The 23,090-nt window shown below is 41.7% G+C and overlaps 2 protein-coding genes across 4 annotated transcripts; one reads left to right on the top strand and one right to left on the bottom strand.

The window, feature by feature from the left end:
• The first annotated feature begins 317 nt into the window (after window positions 1-317).
• Window positions 318-5,850, top strand: LOC115689879 (BEL1-like homeodomain protein 6). 2 transcript variants are annotated; one of them, XM_030616066.2, is made up of 5 exons: window positions 318-1,121; window positions 2,030-2,940; window positions 3,849-4,219; window positions 4,335-4,395; window positions 4,829-5,850. In XM_030616066.2, exons 2-5 carry the CDS (start codon window positions 2,092-2,094, stop codon window positions 5,516-5,518), a joined length of 1,971 nt encoding a protein of 656 aa, XP_030471926.1. In that variant the 5' UTR covers window positions 318-1,121; window positions 2,030-2,091; the 3' UTR covers window positions 5,519-5,850. The 2 variants fall into 2 exon arrangements, with proteins under 2 accessions (XP_030471926.1, XP_030471941.1); XM_030616081.1 differs by lacking the exon at window positions 318-1,121 and having other exon boundaries at window positions 2,011-2,940.
• A 2,200-nt stretch (window positions 5,851-8,050) lies between these two features.
• Window positions 8,051-17,653, bottom strand: LOC115689872 (protein CHROMATIN REMODELING 35). 2 transcript variants are annotated; one of them, XM_030616057.2, is made up of 7 exons: window positions 17,498-17,653; window positions 17,288-17,348; window positions 15,023-15,573; window positions 12,921-13,100; window positions 11,956-12,132; window positions 8,346-10,114; window positions 8,051-8,264 (listed from the first exon to the last, which is right to left on the bottom strand). In XM_030616057.2, exons 1-7 carry the CDS (start codon window positions 17,501-17,503, stop codon window positions 8,261-8,263), a joined length of 2,748 nt encoding a protein of 915 aa, XP_030471917.1. In that variant the 5' UTR covers window positions 17,504-17,653; the 3' UTR covers window positions 8,051-8,260. The 2 variants fall into 2 exon arrangements, with proteins under 2 accessions (XP_030471917.1, XP_056164159.1); XM_056308184.1 differs by lacking the exons at window positions 17,288-17,348; window positions 17,498-17,653 and adding an exon at window positions 16,502-16,594.
• Window positions 17,654-23,090: the final 5,437 nt, after the last annotated feature.

The raw sequence follows: 23,090 nt of genomic DNA, 5'->3' as shown, positions 1-23,090 counted from the left end.
TGAAAACCAATTAAGGTTTGATACTGACACATGAACAGCAAGGCAAAACAGCAAAAGAAAAGGAAGAGAGAAAATTCAAATTTCCTCGGGGGAGAGAAATGCAAATACATGAAAAGCCAGCACCTTCACTGCAAGAAAAAAAAGAAAGAAACTTTTAAACACCCGTTTGAAGGAAAAGACAAGTGCAGGGATATATGGGCACCTACTAATGGTGCGCCAATCACCTTTTTTTTATGAAAGGGCAAGCCAAATTCAAAGAAACAAACGAATAAAACTTAAAGAATTGTTTTGAGTTTGAACAAGCCAACAGATGGAATAGAATATTGGTTTCCAATGGTGGATATTGAAGGAGCCACGGACTTTCCACGCCCTTGGGGTGAGAGAGACAGCTAGAAGAAGAAGAAAGAAGAGGAGGAAAAGACAAGTCTTTTGGAGAGAGAAAGTATGCTGTTGATGAATGAGGAGGGGGGTTTATTAGAAGGGTTTTCTTGATACCCATTTTCTCTTTTTTTCTTCATTTTGGTTTTAGGTCCACCAACTGGTAGTTAGAGATTGAGCTCCTTAACCAAACAGAGACAATCCCAAAACAAGAGGAGGAAGGAGGAGTAGGAGGAGGAACTCTTTTGAGAGAAAGAGAGAGAGAGAGGGAGGGAGAGAGTCATGGTTTTTTGGGAGGAAGAACAGACTGCAAGCGTGTGGAATTCACACGTGGGGATTGGTGAGATGATGGGTAGGGGATGCAAATGAGTAGGACATAGGAGGAAAAGAAAAGGAAAAGAAAATTGTGTGGGGGGGTTTTGATCTGTAGTCCTTTGAAATTATCCCCCATCTCTTCTTCTTCCATCATTAGAAGTGAAGCTGCAAAAGTTTTCTTTTTCTTTCTTTCCTCTTTCTTGTTCTTGTTCTTGTTCTTCTTTTTATCTTTGTCTTTGTCTTTTTCTCCTGCGTTTGCTGACAAGTGTTTGTGATACTTTGGGCGAGAGGATCAACATCTTGGGATCGGCAAGTGTTTTTGGTCTCCAGAGAGGATTTTCTATCAAATTGATCTCTCTTTCTCTTTCTCTCTCTCTCAAAAGCTCTTTCTGTTCCCCACTAATCCTACATCTGTTGCTGGTCTCAAGGTGATTATTTTTTTTTTAAGTACCATATTTTCTTGACTTTTTTTGTCTATGTTATCCTTACCTGCTCATGCATTAAATTCTGCATTTTTTTTACCATTCTTTTGGTGTTTCCCCTTCCTCCCTTTGAACTTTCCTTGCTAGTACTCTACTCTTCCGTCTCTCCCTTAATTCTACTGGAACTGGAAGATTATCATAGGCTTAAATGAATCTTTTGTTTGGTTCTTTTTCTCAAACAGTATTTGTTAGCATGTTCTGGGCCTGTCCTGGTTGTCTTGCCATATGATTAACATGTTATGTTTCTGGTTGGGTGGTTGGAAGAATGAGATTTTGCCTACTAATAGCTGAGTTTCTTGTCCACATCATTTTTGTCGGGGAATTGTCTTTGTCCCTTTTGTTTTCGATTTTGGGGTTTCAGCTGATTTTCCATCTCAGTGTCGGCAGCTTGACCATCTGCTTCTGTTAGAAGCAAGTTGTGCCTTGTCTGTTGGGATGATTTTTGCCGATAGAGGGTTTGTCTTAACTCTTATCTAAAGTCAATATGTTATTCACCAAAAGGAATTGCTATGATCTTTTGGAGCAGCATGTTGAATTATTCAGGGCCAGTTAACTTTTTAAGTCCTTGGTATAGCTTCCATGGCCGTATAATTCACTGGAGTTTTCAATATGATAATTTTAGATGTCAGCTTGTTAACACCAGATAGTAATGCTTGATTTCAGATGTTGAACAGCTATTTCATTTATGTTCTATTTCTACTGCCAGAGTATTCTTGGTATAGCTTCCATGGCCCTATAATTGACTGGAGTTTTCGATATGATAATCTTAGATGTCAGCTTATTTACACCAGATAGTCATGCTTGATTTCAGATATTGAACAGCTATTTCATTTATGTTCTATTTCTACTGCCAGAGTGAGGATGCGATTATTGTCCCAGTAACCGAGAGTGCGGATCTTTAGATTGTGGAATTAGTATGGCGACTTACTATACCAATTCGAATCAAAGAGATGCTGCACCTGCCCTTTACTTAAGAGAATCTATGCATGGTTCGTTCCCCGAGACACCTGTTCTATCTGGCAACATGATGCTGTATATGAATCCCGGGCCTTACACGGATAATCCACTGGGTGGCAATGCTCAGCAGCAAAGCAACGGCATGGAGGTGCCCTCGGTGGGGGGTATTGATTCGGTGCAGCAGCAGCAGCAAGAAATCCTTTCCAATTTTGGTGGGTCACGAACCGGAGATCATGATTTCATGTTGTGGAGAGACGGGAGAAACGAGATGCTACTAATGCCACCATTACAGAGCTCACAAGGCCAGGGATTGTCCCTCAGCCTTGGCACGCAGATTCCATCGGGAATTCATATGCCTTCTGCGAATCTCAGTTCCATATCGTTCTTGGGTCCTATTCCGATGGTATCGGGGGAAGGTGGTGGGAGGACCGGTTCTGAGCGGTCAAGAAACACTGATTGTGCTCCGGCTGGTTTCGCTAGAGGTGATGAAGACGTGAATAAAGGAGGGGACATTCCCTATGGAATGTCAAGCATTGTGAGAGTCATTCCCAATTCTAGGTACTTGAAGGCGGCGCAGCAACTGCTCGATGAAATAGTGAATGTGCGAAAGGCTTTGAAGCGCCCTGATGACGCGAATGACCAATCTAGACACGAGAACCAAAGGAGCCCCAAAGATGCCGATGGGGGTTTCAAGAACGAAGCATCCTCAAATCCCCAAGAATCTGCCAGTAACTCTGGCGAGCTTTCCCCGGCTGAAAAACAAGATTTGCAGAACAAGCTCACGAAGCTCTTGTCCATGTTGGATGAGGTAAGCAAATATGTTCATCTTTCGCTTACCTCTGGACTGCTATGCATTATCTGGGCGCTTGTAGATGATGTTAATTGCGAATTTTAGCTCTCAATTTGGAGGTTTTTTTGTTCTGGAATGATAGGTGATATCTTTCTAATGATTGCAACTTCTAAAGCTTGTTATTGATCAGTGGATTTGGATTAATTATTTGTTAGATGTTGTTAAATACAATCTCAATATATGCTCAATCTTTTGGAAAAGCACTTGGCTACTGGAGATCATATGATAGAAAGGAACTTGTATACTAATGCAGATACCAGAGGCGACGTTTTCCCTAATACAGCAGATTGAGAAAATTTTAATCATGCGAGAGACATATGAAAATGTCTTTCATTAGAGAGAATTCTAAGAGAAAGAGCTCTAGAAAAGTAAAACAAAGGTTAAGTGGCTGACTGCTAGTTCTTGTTGTAAAGATTTGGCAGGCCAACTTACTCTACCTGGTAAAAAACCCAGAATTTGGTCATCCCGTTGATGTTAAACTGGTGTTCACTGGCATGCTTTACACCACGAAATGTCAACCATGTCTGCATACTGTCAGTACATAAGACAATAATATGTTGTGCCGATTGATTGGTACTTAGTATAGAGCCGTGGTTAGAATTGTCTCCAACATCAAAACAAAGAGATTATTTCTTTTTGTGTTTGCTGCTTCATTTTGCATAAAAAGCTTGCGGTTAGTCATATGGACCTGCATTGTACAAACATAATCTCCAGTCTCTAAATCAACTTAGCATGTAAGCTTTGACCCAAAAAAAAAAAACTTATCATGTAAGCAATCGCTTCTCTTTCATAAGTTTAGATTGTGGTGTCGCTTTCTGATGATCATTTGACAAAAGGGATCATGATTTTGCCTGCGATGCTCACAGGTTGATAGAAGGTACAAGCAGTACTATCACCAAATGCAGATTGTGGTACAGTCTTTTGATGCAATAGCAGGAAGCGGTGCGGCCAAGCCCTACACTGCACTTGCACTCCAGAGAATATCCCGCCACTTCCGGTGCCTGCACGATGCGATCACGGGTCAAATTCAAGCCATCCGTAAAAGTCTCGGAGAGCAAGACACCTCCAACAGCAATGGAATATCACGATTACGATATGTAGATCAGCATCTGAGGCAGCAGAGGGCGATGCAGCATCTCGGTATCATGCAACAGCACGCTTGGAGGCCACAAAGGGGTTTGCCTGAAAACTCTGTTTCAATTCTTCGTGCGTGGCTGTTCGAACATTTCCTTCACCCGTAAGGCCCCCCTCATTCCAAATCCCGCCTTTCTTTTTCATTCTCAACTTTCAACGTTTCTTCTTTCCCTGAACTTTTGTATGCTTTCTGTAATTGCTGATCTGATGGTGACTAGATACCCGAAGGATTCGGACAAGATCATGCTAGCAAGGCAGACGGGATTGACTAGAAGTCAGGTAATAATTCTGCTTTTAATTCTCGCAGTGGTCAAATTATGCAGAGTCTGCATACATATGCATCCCGAGATTTCGTGAAGTCTTATTTTGGCCAAACTACATTATGACAAGGGAAGTCCTATAAAAGGAACATAACATGTAAGTTATGACTCGGAAGTGCTACTAGGATCCTCCAATCTTCACAATAACCTGCTACCCATACATGCCATGTTTCATTCCATAGATCGAGTCTCACAGAGGAATTATGATACTTCACTGATTCGGTGTAAGCTGGATTGCAAGCAGTTCCATCAATATAGAAATTCCTGATGTAGAACTTTTAGATCGTCTTTTTATGTGGAGAACATCATCTCACAAATTCAATATGCCTTGGTGATTAATGGTTGAGTGGTACTTGTCAACCCATATCGTCATGCATTTGCCACTTATGTAGGTCTCGAACTGGTTCATCAATGCACGAGTGCGCCTATGGAAGCCTATGGTCGAAGAAATGTACAAAGAGGAGATCGGCGACCCCGAGATGGATTCTAACTCCTCCTCTGAAACTGCAGCCAAGGCGACGGGAGGCGATGGCCGGTCTTCGGAGGACAAGGGTGAAGATTTGCAGCAGAGTGCGAGCTCAACAGCCACTAAGAGATGCGGAACAGGGAACTTCATGGACTTAAAACCACCTGTACTTAACCACGAGATGGAGATCTCTGGACCGACTTTCAATGGCGGGACACATGGTGAAGTTGACGCCGAGTATGGTTTTAAGCTACGAGGAGGGCAACTTCCTAGTGGGAACGATGGAATTCTCTTCTCGGATGGCATTATCCAGTCGGACGGGGGAAACAACAGGTTCATGGCAGCAGCCACGGCTGCTTATAACGTGTCCAATTTCGGACAATTCCGGGGTGGGACCGGGGTTTCTCTGACTCTCGGCTTGCAGCATTGCGACGGTGGGACCTTACCCTTGTCCAACTCCATGAATCACGGTATCGCATCCATGAGAGGCGATGGCTTCTACACTGCAACGGCCTCTTCCGTGGGGGCGGAGACGATGGAATTCGAGGGCTCAAGTCCAGGGGACCAGCAGCACCGGCTTGCTTCAAACCAACTGTTCCACGATTTTGTCGCGTAAAACAGAGGGGTTAATGCAGATGACGCAGGTCCACATCGATTGGAATTTGCAATCCTCATTTAATAGATAAAAAGAGAACAGGTTGTGCTTGCCGAGTGGCCCTACTGCTCTCTAAGAACAGGCCTGAAGGTGAAAAATAGACAATGTAGGGGGAACTTGTAAAACACAGTTGTATATGAAGATATTGTTTGGAGGAGTTAGCTTATTTGTAAAGATGTATATCTGATACTTCGGTTACATATGTGGAAGAAGAAAAATATATACAGGTACAACTATCTATTTTTGTGTGGCAGAAAAATGGTTATAGTGGAATGAAATAGAGGTTGGTATAAGTGGTCATTCATCTCACTTCCCATAACTCTTTCTGTCTCACTTCCCAGTTCATTTCAGACATTTGAAAAACGTAAACCACTGAGATTGCCCTGTTTGCTCCAGATCGCAAGTGAATATTGTATGTGCAAAGCTGAGAACTCGGTCACAGGCAGTAACATTTGGTACAGGACTTTGACATCTTCATGGAGGATTGAACTCTTCCAAGGAACTATCACCACTCTTTTAATTCAACCGTCGTCACCTCAAGATCCCGGAAACTGTTATACTCAGTCGCGTTCGAACTGCAGTTTTGCAATTAAATCCCTTCCAAAACTCCTACCATGATCTTCCTCTTCTGGAGAATCAGCACCGACCAGTCTACAAGCATAAACCTTTCTCTTTTGGTCCAGTCGGGTGACTGATGGATTGAGGTGTGCATCCAAAATTACACAATCCGTGATGCTCCCACCAAAGAACTCCTTATCTGCAGGCCTTGATCGAGCCAAAAAAAACCTTTGGCATCGGGCGAGTTGCTGAATTGAAATTTATAATGAAGGATCCTGATTTCTGAAGAAATGGACATTGTATTAGACATAAAAAAATTAAGAAAATAGAGCAGGTTATCCACGGCGGCGTCAATCACATAATATAGACAAGGTAATCAACGAGTTCCACTCTATGGTAATTAAGATAGTACAAAGTATGACGTTTCAATGAAGTTGGATGTGAAGTAAGGGAGGAATGATTACTCAACTTGAGTATGCTAGTGCAAGAGTAAGAGCGATGCATGTTACATATTGCATTAGACTGGATACTGCACTTGCTCGGTGCTAACTTTTATGATTCAAAGGAATCGTAAGACTGATCATCAGAAAGGAGATGTTTGTGTATATCTCGAGATGATCATGAATAACACAGGCTGCAACTGCGTCTGCTCATCACGCGACTGATTTCGGATGACACGTGAGCGTGACTTGGGTTTCTCCGACTCTCAGCTCGTGGTATTGCGATGGTGGGACCTTACCCTTGCCCAAATCAATGAATCACACTATCGTATCCACCGGAGAAGATGGTATTCACAACGCTACAACCCTCCGTGGGGTCAAAGACCATGGAATTCGAGGGCCTAAGTCCAGGGCACCTGCCGCCCGGGCTTGCATCAAGCCATGCGTTGTGCGATTTTGTCATGTGGAAAAAAGGAATAATGACGGCAGTATTCTCTGTATTCTTCTTGCCAGCATTGGTCGTCGTGTGCTCTCAGATATGAGATTTGAGAGCCGCACGTGTGCATTGGGGAGGAGAGAGAAAGTGAGGGAGGCACTAACGAAAAAGCCCCAAGCGCGAGCAACCGACCGACGACATTGGTGTCATCATACCCGTTTCAAGATGCTTATATAAAGAAAAGAGAATAGCCCCACTGCTGTCTTAGAATGACCTTAGCCTTGTTGAAGGCATAGAATATGTAGTTGCGTAACGTGCAAAACGCGGTTGTTCGCGAGGGTATGTGTAAAATAACCGTTCACGAGGGTATCGATCTGAGGACGGTACGCATGTATGTTTGTGTCTGACACCCTTCGAAAGCCAAAGTTGATGCCAAAGAGCTGAAGTTAATAAGCAATTGATGACATCGACAATACATCAACAGTGTCCACTGACTCGGGCCAATGTTAATGAGCAAGTGCTAAGATCATTGAGATAAAGAGAAGACTCTTCAGTCGAGCTGTAGTGATACAGTATAGTCCCTGAAGGAAGTCAAGGCCCACAGTGAGTATTGACCAAGTCATACAACATGTTGGACACCGAAGGGCAATGCTATGCTGACCCGGCACACGTGATCTCGTATCAATTGTGGACACCGATAGTCGAGTCCATGTGAATCACATTGAAGAGTATTGTCCTCGACTCACAGAGTTCGACTGAAATAATCGGCTCGAAGGGAGCGATTTTGGACCGAAACAATGTGATATTTTGTCCCGTATGTGGAAGAAGGGAAAAAGAGTAAAAAACAAAACATACAGGCACAGCTATCTAACCTCGGTGTGGAAGAACAGAGGTATATCTGAATGAATTAGAAGATGGGGTTAATTGTCACCCACCCCACTGCCCAGTTCATTCAGTAACTTCCAAGAAGTACACCAAAGTTGCACTAGACATCAGGAATATAGCAGTACCATAAAATCCAGGACGAATCAAGCAAAAACAGAATGCAGAGATCGCATCGAAAATAAAAGAGCATCAGCTTTCTTTTCATGAACGAAGCATGAGTTCGGTAGTCTGCCATAATCACATTTCAAATTGCCTTTCATGAACGAAGCATGAGTTCGGTAGTCTGCCATATTCACATTTCAAATTTGCTCCGACCTGCGACAAAACATTTACACATGTTCATAATATACTTGTGCTACTTCGATCATCCTCTCTACCCCAGGATTACCTGGAAAAGACACACAAGACAGAAACTTAGTACACGATTCAAATGTTGTGCATGCAAGCCTAAGAACTGCCAGGCGCTAACCTTTTGTACAAGACCTTGACATCCTCATGGAGGAATGGGCTCTCCAGAAAAGGATCACTGCATTCCTCTGCGTCGACAGTCTCCACATCGAAGTCCTGAAAACCACAATACTCGTTCCACTCAAACCACATCTTCGAAATCAACTCCTTCTTGAAGCATGTAACGTGATCTTCCTCTTCGGGGGAATCGGCAGCGACCAGTCTATATGCGTAGACCTTTCTCTTCTGCCCAGGTCGAAATGCACGACCGATTGCTTGCCGAGTAACTGAAGGATTGAGGTGGACATCCAGAATTATAATCCGTGATGCACCCACCAGAGAAATTCCTTCACCACATGCCTTGATCGAGCCAAAGAAAACTTTGGCATCAGGTGAATTGTTGAATTGCTCCATGGATGATTCACGCTCCTCAGTACTTGAGTCACCTGATATGAAAAAGATTTCTCTCCCAAGAGACCAACTTCTCACTTTCATCACTAACCTCTCCATGAATTTCAGTGGTAATAGGAATTGACTAAAGACCAGTAACTTCTCCCCCGCAGACTCGCACAATCTCAGGATATTTAGAAAGAATTTTGCCTTAACTCCCTGCTTCACATCTAACTTCTCCAGCAACTCATCTATCTTAATTATAGTCTCAGGGTCCACTGACTTACCATTAGTTGCAGCGGAACTACGAGACAAATGTTTTAATTTTGGATGCAGATAAACAGCACTTCCAACAGAATTCATCTTGAACTTCTGTGCAAGCCTCTTCACATAGTCCACTTCTGGCCTCTGTTTGGGACTAAGATTCAACACTACAGTGAAGTCAACAAGTCCAGGGAGCTCGTCCAAGAAATCACCTTTATAATAATGGAGAACTTTTTTTGTCATCTCGCGTAAATCTTGGATGACAGTAGCTTTCCTCTTGAAGTCAGTTTCCTTCTGCAAAGTATGCTCCACCAAATTGTAGAAGAAGTCTTTTCCACCTTGCAACTGCTTCCTAATCCCGGACATGTTTGCCCTGCTCAAGATGCGCTTAATAACAACTCGTGAAGAGTCCAGTTTCAGGAACTTGGGACGGACAAGATTCAATATATTAAATACCTCTCTGACATGATTTTGATAGAGAGTTCCTGAAAGGACAACTTTCCTTGGTGTCTGCACTTTGGCAAGAGATTGAAGAACATCAGTGTCCTCATTCCGGGGTGTGTGCCCTTCATCCAAAATAAGAAGTGACGGGGCTTGCAGCAGTATTTCCTGACATTTAATAGAATGAGCACTGGTAACAGAGTCGCAAACAATTGCAGAGAACTGCTTGTACCCCAAGAAAAGTATGCTTTTTTGATTGACCCATTGCTTCAAAACCTCCAATTGCTGGGGCCGGCTGTCTGCTTTATTATAGAGGTCAAGCAATGGGATGTCCTCCACCTGCCATGTCTGAAATTCCTTTTTCCATGTAGGCAAAATTCCTTTAGGAAGCACCACAAGAGGTCTGGCATGAGGATACTTTGCAAGGAAGCTCTGCATGAAGCTGATCATCATAAATGTCTTCCCAGATCCTGGAGCATGGGCCAAAATACAGCCCCCGGGATTATCAGTAATTAAGTTGCTGACAAGAAAGTTAAAGCCTTCCACTTGATGAGGTTTCATCTGCTTCATATGCCTTGGATGAGCAGCAATCTCTGTCACTGCCAAATCATCCTGCGGCAGGTCAAAACCAGCCAACCCTGAAGCATCGCTACCTTTCCGGTTATCAGACACGTACGTCCTGCCACTCCTCTTTACCTGAGATATGTGGAGCATAACATAAGTGACACAGGGGAGTGATGTTATAATGCAAAGCCAGGCTGCATCAGATGAGAGAGTTCTCAATCAATTATCTAACAAGGAAAGGAATTTTCGATGTCCACTAATTTCTGTCGATTGTTCAAATGAGTCCTCCAATTTTCAAGTTTTGCAATTGAACTATTTGATTTGCACGGTTTATGCAATCAAACCTTTTAGTCATTTACACACACTTAATTATGCTCACATAACAACTAACATGGAAACAATTTAACAAATGAGCAAATAAATAATTGAACATTCAAAGAAGTTTCAGATTAACTGATTATAAATAAAAGTAAAAAAAGGATTCTGTGAATGGAGAGAGAGTTCAAGGGAGGGAAGGAGATGGTGGCAGCCACCACCAGCAAAAGATTGGCACCACCAACCATCCCCCCCTAGGGCCAGGCAAGGCTCCTCCTCGCCTTTGTGAGGCCAAATCTCGCTGGAGTGTGCAACCCAGGCAAGGTGCACCACTGCCTCACAGGGCGGCCCGACCCAGGCATGGCAACAAAATCACCTTCTTAGGACTTTGGTGGAGCAATCATTCTTCTGATCATCCTGAAGAACAAAATGGTTGAGGTTGTTGAGGTCCACAGCTGCAATTGAGACCACCTCAACTTCACAGCTCATTGAGCAATCACAAATTTAGTGAACCAGAATATGCAAGAGATAGGGCTTTCTGGCTTTGAAGGAGTGAGGGACTTAAATGACCAAGCAGAGAATTTGAGACCATGCCTCTCTCTCTCTCTCTCTCTCTCTCTCTCTCTCTCAATCAAAGTGCTTGCTTGCTGGGTCGCGCGATCCAAGCAAGAGATCTAGCCACACATTGGCAAGGAGGAACCTCGCCTGGTCAAAATTGTGCAATCCCAGCGAGGCCCCACTGGATTAGAGCGAGGCAGTGGTTGACAGTCAGCACCATGAGCCACCACCACCAGACCCCTTCCTGGTGGTGGCTACTACTTCCAACTCCTCTCCCTCAAATTCTCTCTCTCTCTGTGAATTTTTTACATTTTTTTTATTTCTCAATTAATCTGGAACTTTAATTTGATTTTTAAAAAAATTTATTCATTTTTTCGATTTTTTTTATTGAAAGTTGTCCTGTCTGACAATGTTACCGTTGACCAAGTGAGTTAATAACTAAGAGTTACCACACAAATCGTGCAAGCTGTGCAATCAAGCAAGTTAAAAGACTTGATTGCAAAATTAAAAAATACAGAACTACATAATTGACATAAATTAAAGAACCACAAATTGGGATTATCCCAATGAGAAAACTCCTGCAAGAAGCTGCGGCTGGGAAAACTTCAAAGTGCATGTTATCTTATTATGGCAATATTCTACGTAAAGTCTCCAATGCATATATTCCTAAAATCGCTTTCCTTAGAATGTTGTCCTCTATTAAACCAAAACATTATTAGGCTACCACCCAGCAGCTTATATACTGTGAAGATCCACAGGGCTTAGGGTTTAACATGAAATACTGGTCAAGAATCTTCATGTAGGCAATACTTGCACACTAGCCAAATGCAATCAACTTTAATAGTTGTGTCAAAATCTCACCAGACATACATGAACAAATTCCCCCAGGAGATAGAGAGGCTGAGCAACAGAGGTTAATAACTTATCAAAAGACAATTCCAATGAGACCTAGTGCAGATCGGATGCGGAAACTGATCAACGCCCCTGTGTCCCCATGCTCAGTTACAAATGTTCATCTAAATAAATTATTGACTATAAATGGGACTTTTGAACATTGTGGAGATGGCCTGCAAATTCAGAATGCAATAGATGAAGCTTACTTTATTATACTGGAACTCAAATATGGTCTCGATTTTCCTATCAACAACCCCGCACACTCGACAAACAAAACCAATATCATCCTTGAGAACAAACGAGTGGTCACAGTCCTCCATATCTTCACTTGAATTGTCATCGGATGAAGGATGCTCCCAGTTCTCCATATCTTCAGCAATATCCTAACAAAAGCAGAATTGAATTAAAACAGTTCAGATGGACGAATGCGTATGACAGAGCAAGGGAATGGGTAAGCACATTATGCTCTAGAAGAATAAACATTTCCAAAAGTTTCAAGCATGTAGACATCGATAAATCAAGTTACTTTCATAACAGCCTATAATGAATAAAAAGAACGTAGATTGTTTTAGATCTCAGACACTGCAAATAATCAGCACTGATAATAATCCCTTTTCTTCATTCAGCAGAATGTAGCAAACCCATATTACAGTCGCAAAGTCCAATTCATTGGGCATGTTCAAGCACTATTGTGACAAAGAGGAGAAACAGCAGAAGGATCATAGGTTAAAATACAAAGAGTTCTTGCTAACAAGTGTGAACTTCAAATAGCACACTTATGATCAAATAAGAGCATATGCCAATTCATGCTTTACAGTTTAAACTGAAGCTCATAATTTCATCTCCTCAAAGTGACAACTTTACACCAACCATGCCTCTTCAGCAAGATAAAATACTTAATAAACTTAGATCAAACTCAGCAGCAATGGTCCATATTACACATAACAAATGCACCATTTCCTTGACTTCCTTACACCGCCTATCCATGAATCTTCATAGATGAAATTAATAATACAGCACCGGACAGAAAGTGATTTAACTAAGTAAAACAAAAGCAGGCTGAATCAAATATTTGAATTGTCACTAGGAAGGGGAGGGAGGAAAAATTGCCACAAGAGGCTTCATGGATATTTTGATGGGAAAGAGTCTTGATGAAGAATTAGTCATCTACCTTTGAACATTCCAATGCCATTGTCATCTCATTCCAGATATCCCCAAGACCATCATCGACAACCTTTGTTAGGTGATCATCTTCATTGTCTACACCCACGTATACGCCTTTGTCTTTCTTAATTTCAGTTTCAGCATTCAGAAGCCCATCTCCTTGAGCAATGTTTCTGTAATTTTTTACCTGAATATAACATACAACTAAATCTTCTGAGCAGGATAAAAATTAGATAATATAACACTGGGCAACTTAAATTTCCAAATGCAAGAAAATTCTAGGTCTTGAACAGGTTATAGATACAACATGAAGGGGAACAGCCTACTCAATGCAAATTTTAACAAGGAAAATCAGGAACTTCCTTCTAGAGTAGGAAAACGCATGTGAGCAATTAGGGAGGATACAAAAGCTTGGCATACTATGTGGTTCAAAAGTCAATTTTTGCATTCTGTCCTCTGATACTCCACCAAACATCATCAACAACAAAAGGAACCACAGGGAGCACGACACAATACAAACGCCAGTAGCAAAAGTGCAAAAATCGTATAGCATTACAAACGTAGTACTCAATATGTCAAAAAAGAGATGCAATTCATTTATGTAGTTGACCATGAGATTAAAAACACACCACGTATATGTTCTTGTTCAGCAACCAAACAAGAGAATGTTACAACTTCCAATGCACTAACTTTTTCTACGGTATGTAAATCAATGCTTTGAAAATCGAATGGTAAGCTCAGCCAGTGCCCCTGGAACACTCCTTCACATGACCCATACATATACATTTAACAAAAACATGCCCATGAGTTAAACAAACAAGGTTCATACTAAAAAGTAAAAGCAAAGTTCAACAGCAAAGTGTTCTTAATCCTCATTTGAGAACGAGTAGCTTCTGTGGATCTTAGTCATTGCCTCAGCAAACTCCACCGAAACGGTGAAGATGCATTTTTGACAAAACTCCAGCCAGTTTGTGAGGCAGCAGAAAAATGAAATCAATAATCATCAAATAAACAAATGGATGTTCTGGTGAAAGCTACTTCTTTTCTTCTCATCAAAGCTTGAGCCGACATTTGCTACTAGTCAAAGATTAAGAACCAGCAGCTGCTGTAAGGAACTTAAAGTGTCTCCCATTTCATTCAGGAATATTTAGCTAATGGGTACACAATGCATAAGGTGAAGAGGTCCACTTATTAGCAGAAATGTGCATCTAGTTTTCGGGAGTAAAAACCTGCAGAACAAAACCAATTGATGTTACATAAAAACATGCAACGCATGAAATCGAGCAAAATTGAATAAACTGCAAAGAACAAATGTGGAGACTACTTCCTCCACTGGCTTTAGGAAGGAGGAATGAGGTGGAAGGAAAAAGGTGGAGGGAAATATGGGAGCTAGAGTGGACCATTCCAAGGTTCAGAAGAAGATACGGAAAGTTAGGACAGACATTTTGCTTGGGGCAAATATAGAAACCACTCCAAGTTGGATAGAAAAGTGATAAGAAAGTGATTAAATTTAATTTTTCACTTGAAACAAACATTTTCCCTGGACTTTCTTCTGACTGACCATTTTCTCCATGCATTTTCGTTTCCCCAATATCCCCTCCATCCAAGCAAGGCTGCAAGAAAAATAGCTCCACCTCCAATTTCAACCCCTCCTTGATCATTCCCTTATTTTGCTTCCATTCTTACTTTTCTCCGATACACAGGGTAAAGTTAATTGTATAAAAATTAATGAGAGATCTTGCCCTCTCTATTTAACACATTGCATCAACAGAAAACCATAAGTGACCATGACATGCCGCGGTACTTACAAATCAGAGAGCACTATACTATTTGTGTATGTTGTTGTTCAGAGATAAAAGAAATTTAAGCATACAACACTACTTCACTATTGAGATGTACACCACAGACTTCTCGCACGAAGCTTGACCAATTTGTGGTCTAAATATAAACAAGCTCGAGTTTTCGACCCAAAATCAAGGCATAGATTGGTCCCCGAATCATTTAAAACACAACATCTTACCAGCTCAAGAAAAATGACATGTTAAAAATTTCTATATGATGTTGTCCTTACATTAATTTAAAGCATGTATTACATTAATGAAATGTTACCGCTATATCTCCCGCAGGAAATTGCCCAGCAACTCCTGCTTGTGTCGCCAAGAAAATCTGCTGAAAAGGATATGTTGGTTTCCAATTTGAACGATCTTCCTCATCTGAATCGTCAAGAATAACCACTGGCTGTGCTGCTGCCGGAGCATTATTTCTCACACCATCATCGTCCAAATTAATGATATCCTGATGCCCAGAATCGGCAGCTAATTCTCCAGCAAGCTTTGAGGCCTCCTTTCTCGGATTTCCCTCATTAGTATTTAACAAAGCACGCGACAGATTGGGATTCTCTTTAATAAGCGGGGTAAAGAACTGCATCTTCTGGAAGACAATCGTTTCCACATCCCTTGTGACAGTGCCGTATCTACCACAGTCCACCTTGTCCAGCATACGATAAATTGCAAAGGGATTGGAGTAGTCAACAACATTGGACATAGTGCTACCATTTTCCTCTTGAGATTCTTTAAAAATAGATCTGAAGGAGGATGGTTTCTGCTGATTGTTTCCATCCTCAGAAAATTTCCTTTTCTTGTGCCCTTCGGAGTTCCTACCTGTTCAAGATAAAAGGCAGTATGGTGAGAAACATTAAATTGATATGACCACAATAGACAAAGCTTGGAAAACACTTTAATTTTGTTGAATCGAAATACACCTCTATTACAGATATTATCAAAACAAAAAAAGAGAAGTGATTTAGAGATGTACAGTCTAGTACACCTCTACTACAATTGAGAAAGAAAACAGCAACAGCAGCAGCAACAAAGGCAGGCTGCATTTATCCTCTTTATTCTCACTATAAATCAAGTACGCAGTCCTCATAACAGTAAAACCAGAAGCATCCGAAAACCTATGTTAGCAGTCCTACACATATGTTCTTAGTTTTCCCCTACGCATTCTGACACACTTCCCTATCATCAAATCACACCTTCTCAGGGAAGCATCCTGCTATCATGACTTCATATGCCCAGAGCACCACAACCATGTCCTCCCCCGCCCCCCTCTTTCCTTGTTGGAGCCACTCCAAACTTTTCACAGATAACACTCATTTCTAAAAAATTCTTCTCTTATATAGTAATACATCAATTGAAACTGACAAATTATAGTCTCAAACATCCTTGTACAATCTAAAAGTTGGCATGGCCAAATGTATCGCGGTAAATGAAAAGTTTCAACTTACACTTGAGCGACCTCATAGAGAACAAAGCTTTCTGCATACCTAACAATGAGTGATTTTATACACGCATGCCATTTAATTTACAATGGCAATATGGACATGAAATCAACTTTCCCTACATTACAATACTTGAACACCCATTAGATTTTTGATTCATATTACATTTATGTCATATTACTCTTGTGTGCTGTTGCAAATAGAATTCATCAATCGCATCTTATTTCAGCTAATGGTTACAAGAAGCCTAGCACCACCGCACCACGCTTTAAACAAGGGGCTCTCCACATTATTTTCGTTTCACTTACTGGTGCAATCCATGACACAGAATTCTCGAATAGCATGCTACAGTCAGCACCAGATGCTCTACCCTATGTTATCCGTCAGCATTATATGTTATGAGTCCCAAATCCATTGATTCCTCGATTTAACTCAGTATGCTACCTAATGACAATGCGATAAAAAAGCAATCAAAACTAAAAGTGCACAAACACGATCTACAACAAAATCAAATTTCCAAAACGAAGATAAAAATAAATGCATACTCTTTCCAAAGACATGATTACAGCGTAACCCGACTTTCCCATATATGTGGGCAACTTTCCTGGCCATCATTTTCTCCTCACTCAATAAATCGGTACGCACAAACAAAATTGCCGTTCCGACAAAAGAGCGCGTTGGACCGACAGGCGGGACTGTAAAGGCGAAAAACCATTTCACAACAACCGCAGCAAAAACGAAAAAGAAAAAAGAAACGCGTCGAAGCAACTGCAATGGCGAAGACTTTTCGCGAAATGACCATGAGCAGAGGAGGGGTTTTTGCAGGAACGCAAAAAGCTTGAGCAGAGTCACACTGGGCATTGAAGGCCCCCCCAAGAAGAAGCACACGTATGACTATCCACACCATACGAAATCAGAAACCCCAGCAGCATCGCGCCTCGCGTGAATCGCATGCATTCTTCCCGCCCGCGCGCGCGCGCGCGCACAGATGCACACGCCGCATTCGCGAGCAAGCAAAACCCAAAACACATCAACAGAGAGAGAGAGAGAGAGAGAGACAGGGAGAGAGCGAGGGCGAGAGCGAGAGAGAGTACCGTCTGCTGAGCCGGAGCCGGCGGAGAAGGCCTCGACCTCTGAACCGTACTGCATCGTCCACTGAACAAAAACCCAGAAAACCACGTAAGAGAACAGGTCACGCGACACCGACAGCAAAAGGGCAAAAGATTTCTCCGCTGCGACGGGATCGAAATGCAGTGCCAACACGACGGCGAGGATCGCAGAGAAACCGAGAAGCCGGTACGTACCGACATCGCCTCGACGCACCGTCCTTCGACCGCGACGGCGGGAGTCGGCGACGCCGGAGATTTCGGCCGGCGTTCCGTCGCCTCTTCTTGCACGGTAAGAAAAGTGGGAGTGCTTTGAGAATCGAGAGGGAGGGAGGGAGGAAGCGGACGAAGAGGGGGAGAGAGGGCGGTGCCACCGTGCGTCGCGGGATGGGAGGCTCCCGCAGCGGAATGGCCCGATTCGCTGGTGCGGAGGGTCCACGGTGGGGTGCGGAGCAGGTGATCAATTGTTCTTTTTTTTCCTTCTCTTTTCCTTCAACTTTTAAAAACCCTATTTTACCTTTTCATATGTGTGCATATATATTCATCTATGTATTCCGTTTGTCTAAGGTCTGCCTATCGTGAAATTTTTATGTACAAATCTTCGGCCGGCCGGGCTAGGGTTGGGTCGGGATCGGATAGAACTTTCTCGCTAAATGCCCTTATCCAAGTGCACCGAAAAATCTTCGGGGTCAAGCATGTCGATTGAGGCTTGTTATGAGGTTTGATTTTACATTTACAACTTAAAGGTTCGTTTGTTTGGGGCAAAACTCCATGACAAAGGAAAATGCTTTCCGGGAGGTTATTTTCCAGGAAAATTTGTTAGGTTTCTTTTGTTTGATAATAGATGATCGGAAACGTCTTTTAGTGTTTGGATCTCATTTGGAAAACGATTCTAATCCCATGAATAACACCTGAACCAACAATTCACACCATGTCTCTCGTTTTCCTAGTCCACGAATAGTTGAATTTCCTCTAATCATTGGAAAACTCACAAAATGACTCAAGCACACCAATTCACGTAGCGAAGGCAGATAAAAGCCAAGGAGAAGGTTGTAATTTGCATGTTGTGAACCTCGATTTCATTGTCACTCTGAGTGGCGGGAGAGGAGTTTGACGGATCCCACAAATCGGATGAATCATTCGCGTCGGAGGCGGGAGACGACGGCGGTGAGGAATCGAGCGCCGCTTCAGAGGATGATATGGAGGTGTTGTCCATGGATTCAATGCTTGCCATGCTCGAAGACGGTGTAATCGCCATGGCGTGAGCACAGAGAGAAGAGATAGAGAGATCTACAGCCATCGGATGGAGTCAAGAATGGTAGACCGAGGAAAGACAAGGAACATGATGAGCAAATAGGTGGCTGGTAACGGAACATATAAGTAGAGACAGAAAAAGGAGAGAGAGAGAGAGACAAGTCGGTTTTGAGTCGACTCGGAAGAGAGAGAAGAGCAATTCCGGAAAGTATTTTCACTTTTTTAGATTTAATGATTTCACTTTCCTAATTTTATACATGAATATTTTTGTTGACTGGAAAGTGTTTTCGCCTTTTTTTTTTGGTCGGTAGAAAGTGTTTTTGGTTAACTAATCATTTCGGTGAACCAAACAGGTGAAAAGCTTGAAAAACTAATTTTCGAAAAACACTTTCACTCAAACAAATGTTTCGCAGAAAAAATGAATAATTTGGAAAACATTTTATAAGAAAATGATCGCTTCTATCGCTCACAAAAATGAATGAATAAAGAAAATTTTCGCCGTACATAGAATATCAAGACATAAATCGTTGCCCATAATAAAAGCGTTTTTTATTTGCTAATTATTTCAAGTAACATAAGTCATCATTTTTGGAAAAATATTTTTCAAATTATTCGTTTTTTCACGATACAAACGGAGCTATAAAGTGGATTAAAAGACAAAATGTCATTTCTCCAATAGGAAAACTTAGGGTTTAAGGGGCATTCCGAAGGACAAGCCTCAATCCCAGATGTGCTTAGCATAATAACAAAAGTCAAAGCTCAACCAAATGCTTTGAACTAGGGTATGCAAAGTGATTAGCGATAGAATTGGCAAGTGCATTTGATACTTTTCCGTTTATTTTTCCCTAATCCTCAACACTTCATTAGTGCATAAGATTTCGAGCGGCTTAAGAATGCCTTTGACCCCGATCCAAGGCAAGTTGGATCGGTTCCTAGTTTTGGAAACTTCAGACCGATCGAAATTCGCGATATTGACTCTAGATCTATTGATTTTACTTAAGAACCGATTAATTAGGCGGATTCGACATTTGAGGGTCAAAATGGCCTTGGGATCGAACTCGATCAAAGAACACAATGAAACTAAATTTTACTTCATTATCAATGGCAAAACCATTCTCACCCTTGCTACTCGATTAAGATTTACTTCACATTGATTTTTACATGAAAGAAGTTAGAGTTTTTCCGAAAATAATTGTACAAAAAAGCCTTAAACCTATTGTACGGTAGTCAATTTAGTCCTAAACCTTTCAATTGTACTAATTAAGTCCACCTTTTAACGATTTGTTAATTTAGTCCTAAACCTTTCAATTGTACTAATTAAGTCCACCTTTTAACGATTTGTTAATTTAGTCCTAAACCTTTCTTTATGTCAATTTAATCCTTAATCTTTTGAAGATTTGCCAATTTAGTCTTACATATTGTTCGGATATTTGGCTAGAATGACTATATTGGCAAATTTTTAAAAAGTTTATGACTAGATTGGCAAGTCATCAATATGTTTAGAACTAAATAGGCACAATTGAAAGGTTTATGGCTAAATTGACTCTTCAAAAGTTTTAGGACTTGATTAGGCGATTTGGACTCGATTAGCTTTTAATTTATTTTGTTTTGTTTGACATGTATGAAGTGGAAACCACAATGAACTAATGACGTAATCCAGTCGCCCCTTCTCGTTTGCCCCTAAATACGGTTATTTTTCAAAAGTCACAAAAGAACTTGAACATTAAATGCCTTCATTTAATGAAAAGATTCTTTTTTCCAAATAAAGATTTAATATTTTTTTTCCAAATAAAGTCAAATTTAAAGGGGATTTTCTTTAAAATCTTGGTCTAAATACGGGAAAATTCTAAATAATTGCATGAAGCGAACATTTTCTCAAATAATGGTATGAAGTGCCGTCGTTTTTCCAAATAAGGACCTGAAATGGACATTATCTCAAATAAGAGTATGACTTTGCTGGCTGAAGGGCATTTTCCTCCTTTACTTTTATTTTTATTTTTTTCTTTCTTTTTTCCTTTTCCTTTTCTTTTTCTTTTCCCTCTTCCCTCTTCCCTCTTCCCTCCGCCAACGGAGGTTGCCAGAATCAGGCGAGCGCCGCCCTCGCTATCATTGGGCCAGGGCCACCCTCGCCCACCCAGCCCAGGCGAGGGTGGCCCCTTGCTTGACGTCGGTGAGGGCAACCTTCACCAGATCTTCCAAGGAAGGGCGACCCTCGCCTGATGCTGGCGAGGGCAACCCTTGCGCCTAGGCTGGTGAGGCCAGGTGATGCCAAGGGTTGCCCTTGCTAGCCCAAACGAGATCGGCACTCGCCCGCCCAGGCAAGGGCCTCGCCTGACGTCGGCGAGGGCGGCCCTTGCCCAAGGCTAGCAGAGGTCGCCAACGATGGCGGGAGGGAAGAAGGAAAAAAAAAGAAAAGAAAAATAAAGCAAAAAAATCACAAAAATTAAAAAATATACTTAATTTTTTTTACTAAAATACCCCTTTTCCAATGCCCGGAATAGTCACCGGCCGGCCAAAAGTACTTATTTGAGACAATTTGGCCACTTCAAATCATTATTTGAGATAAGGTCCACTTCAAGTATTTATTTGAGAAAATGAGGTCCATTCATGGCCATTGAAGAGCTCTACAATCATGAGCCAACATCAACTTGATGAATTTAGCAAAAAAAACATCAACTTGATGAAACTCACAACCATCAAATCAATCACTACACAAACTATTAGCAGAGATCCTAGTAAAAAAGAAAATCCAAATCGAGCAACGTCCTTGATGAATGATTTAGCAATAAGTCTTGAATAAGCAAATCAACAAGTGAAACAAACCTTGCAGATAGATGTGAGGATACATGCTAGTACCACTTGCTTGCATTAGGGAACGGTCCTCCAGGCTTCTTGGGAACTGCAACACCTTAATGTCATCCTTCATGGGCTGATCTATGCCATCAAAACGTCCCAACAAGTAGAGAATACTAATTGAGCAATTGATCCAGGGAGAGAGAGAGAGAGAGAGTTACCGAGAGATGTAAGTTTCTACATTAAGGAAGTCATTATGAGACTTGAGGCTTGACTCAGTGTGGAGATCTAAGAAGGTGATTGCCACGACTTTCGATCGATTGAAGATGCAAAGAGTCAATAGCAAGTGAGTGAAGTGAAGCAATGAGCTTGGACCTTCAGTCAAGGCGGCGAAGCAGGAGGGAGGGAGGGAGGGAGAGAGGAGGGTGTTAAATTGATTGGCTTTCATTTCTTTTCTAGTAGGATGTTAGAGAAGAATTAAAAGCCATTTGTTCGCATTTGGATTCAAATTTGGTTGTACATGGTGGAACGCACGTCTTTAGTGTCGCTCGTCTACGGCCGACCCCCGCCACACATTGAAGCATTTATGAAGAGAGAGAGGGAGAGAGCTTGTCAGCGTTTGTTAACGAAGGAGGAAGAAGAGAGAGAAAAAAGAACTGGGTTGCGGGACCCACAATTTGAGTTGTTTTCTATTTTAACTCTCTTGGGGGTGTATAGAGCCAAAGCTATGTGAGATAGAGGTCGAACAAAAACAAAAAAACCCTCAAGGACTAGACACTCAAATTGGTAAGAAAAGACATATGGAAGAAGATGACATGACCAACCTAACCTACCTTTCACGCCAAAATGAAGGAGGTCCTCCGATTACACCCACCAGGCCTGCTTGCCGCACCATACGAATCGACTGAGGATTGCATCATCAATGGGTACCATGTGCCCAGAAGCACAAGGTTGATCTTCAACTTATGGAAACTTCAAATCGATACAATAGCGTGGCTCGACTGGTCAAATTCTTCGTCCGAGAGGTTTTTTGGTGGCCAGAAAGTGTTGATGTGAAGGACCCTAGTTTTGAGTAATTGACCATTTGGCCTCCGATCAATGTAATCCAAGCTGGGCTAGATTGTTGCATGCATTCCAGATATCCACTCGAAGTTCAAGAAGAAGATGCCACTTGAAGTAGTGGTTGCACCGAGGTTGCCTAGCGAGTTCTACGAATTTGCATAGAGCGCTAGAAGAGAAGTCCAAAAAGAAGTCGATTGACGAGTGTGTAACTAAATAATTTTGTACGGGCTCTCTAAGGCATGATAACTTGCCAAATAGTGATAATTTCTATTTTTCTGTTTCCAGAAATAGGTTTGAAACAGAAATCCGTTTGGTAACGCAATTTCATTTTTCTATTTCTGAAACAAATTCTATTCCAGAAATAGGTTTGAAACAGAAATCAGAAGTTAAAAAAAATCTACTTTTCTATTTCTGAAACAGAAATTAGAAATTGGCAACTCTTCTCATCGCTCGCCCTCGCTACTAGCTGGCCGCCCCCGCCGCTGCTCGCTATTGCCGCCGGCCTCCTCCTGCCATCGCCCAAAAAAAATTCCGGAAAATCCATAAAAATTGAAAATTTTTAGAAAAATTCATAAAAATTTCCAGTAAATAAAAAAAAGTCAAATTTCGGGAAAATAGGAAATTTGTTGAATTTTTTCCAAAAAAATAAAAAATTTCAAAACTTCACAGAATGGCTTAGAAT

The sequence above is a fragment of the Syzygium oleosum genome, unplaced genomic scaffold (genome assembly GCF_021117445.2).
Source record: "Syzygium oleosum isolate NSW1041296 unplaced genomic scaffold, Sole_v2.1 Sole_v2.02, whole genome shotgun sequence".
NCBI lineage: Eukaryota > Viridiplantae > Streptophyta > Magnoliopsida > Myrtales > Myrtaceae > Syzygium > Syzygium oleosum.
Note: the sequence above shows the minus strand (reverse complement) of the source record. Positions and strands in the feature narration are given on the sequence as shown.

What these genes read in the sequence shown, in the direction of transcription:
- LOC115689879 (XM_030616066.2), top strand. Translation starts at nt 2,092, where the DNA reads ATGGCGACTTACTATACCAATTCGAATCAAAGAGATGCTGCACCTGCC. An exon ending in TTCGAACATTTCCTTCACCC is followed by an intron (nt 4,220 to 4,334) that starts GTAAGGCCCCCC and finishes GATGGTGACTAG; the next exon opens with ATACCCGAAGGATTCGGACA. An exon ending in CGGGATTGACTAGAAGTCAG is followed by an intron (nt 4,396 to 4,828) that starts GTAATAATTCTG and finishes CCACTTATGTAG; the next exon opens with GTCTCGAACTGGTTCATCAA.
- LOC115689872 (XM_030616057.2), bottom strand. An exon ending in TTCCTGCGGGAGATATAGCG is followed by an intron (nt 13,101 to 15,022) that starts GTAACATTTCAT and finishes TGTTATATTCAG; the next exon opens with GTAAAAAATTACAGAAACAT. An exon ending in TGGCATTGGAATGTTCAAAG is followed by an intron (nt 12,133 to 12,920) that starts GTAGATGACTAA and finishes TGCTTTTGTTAG; the next exon opens with GATATTGCTGAAGATATGGA.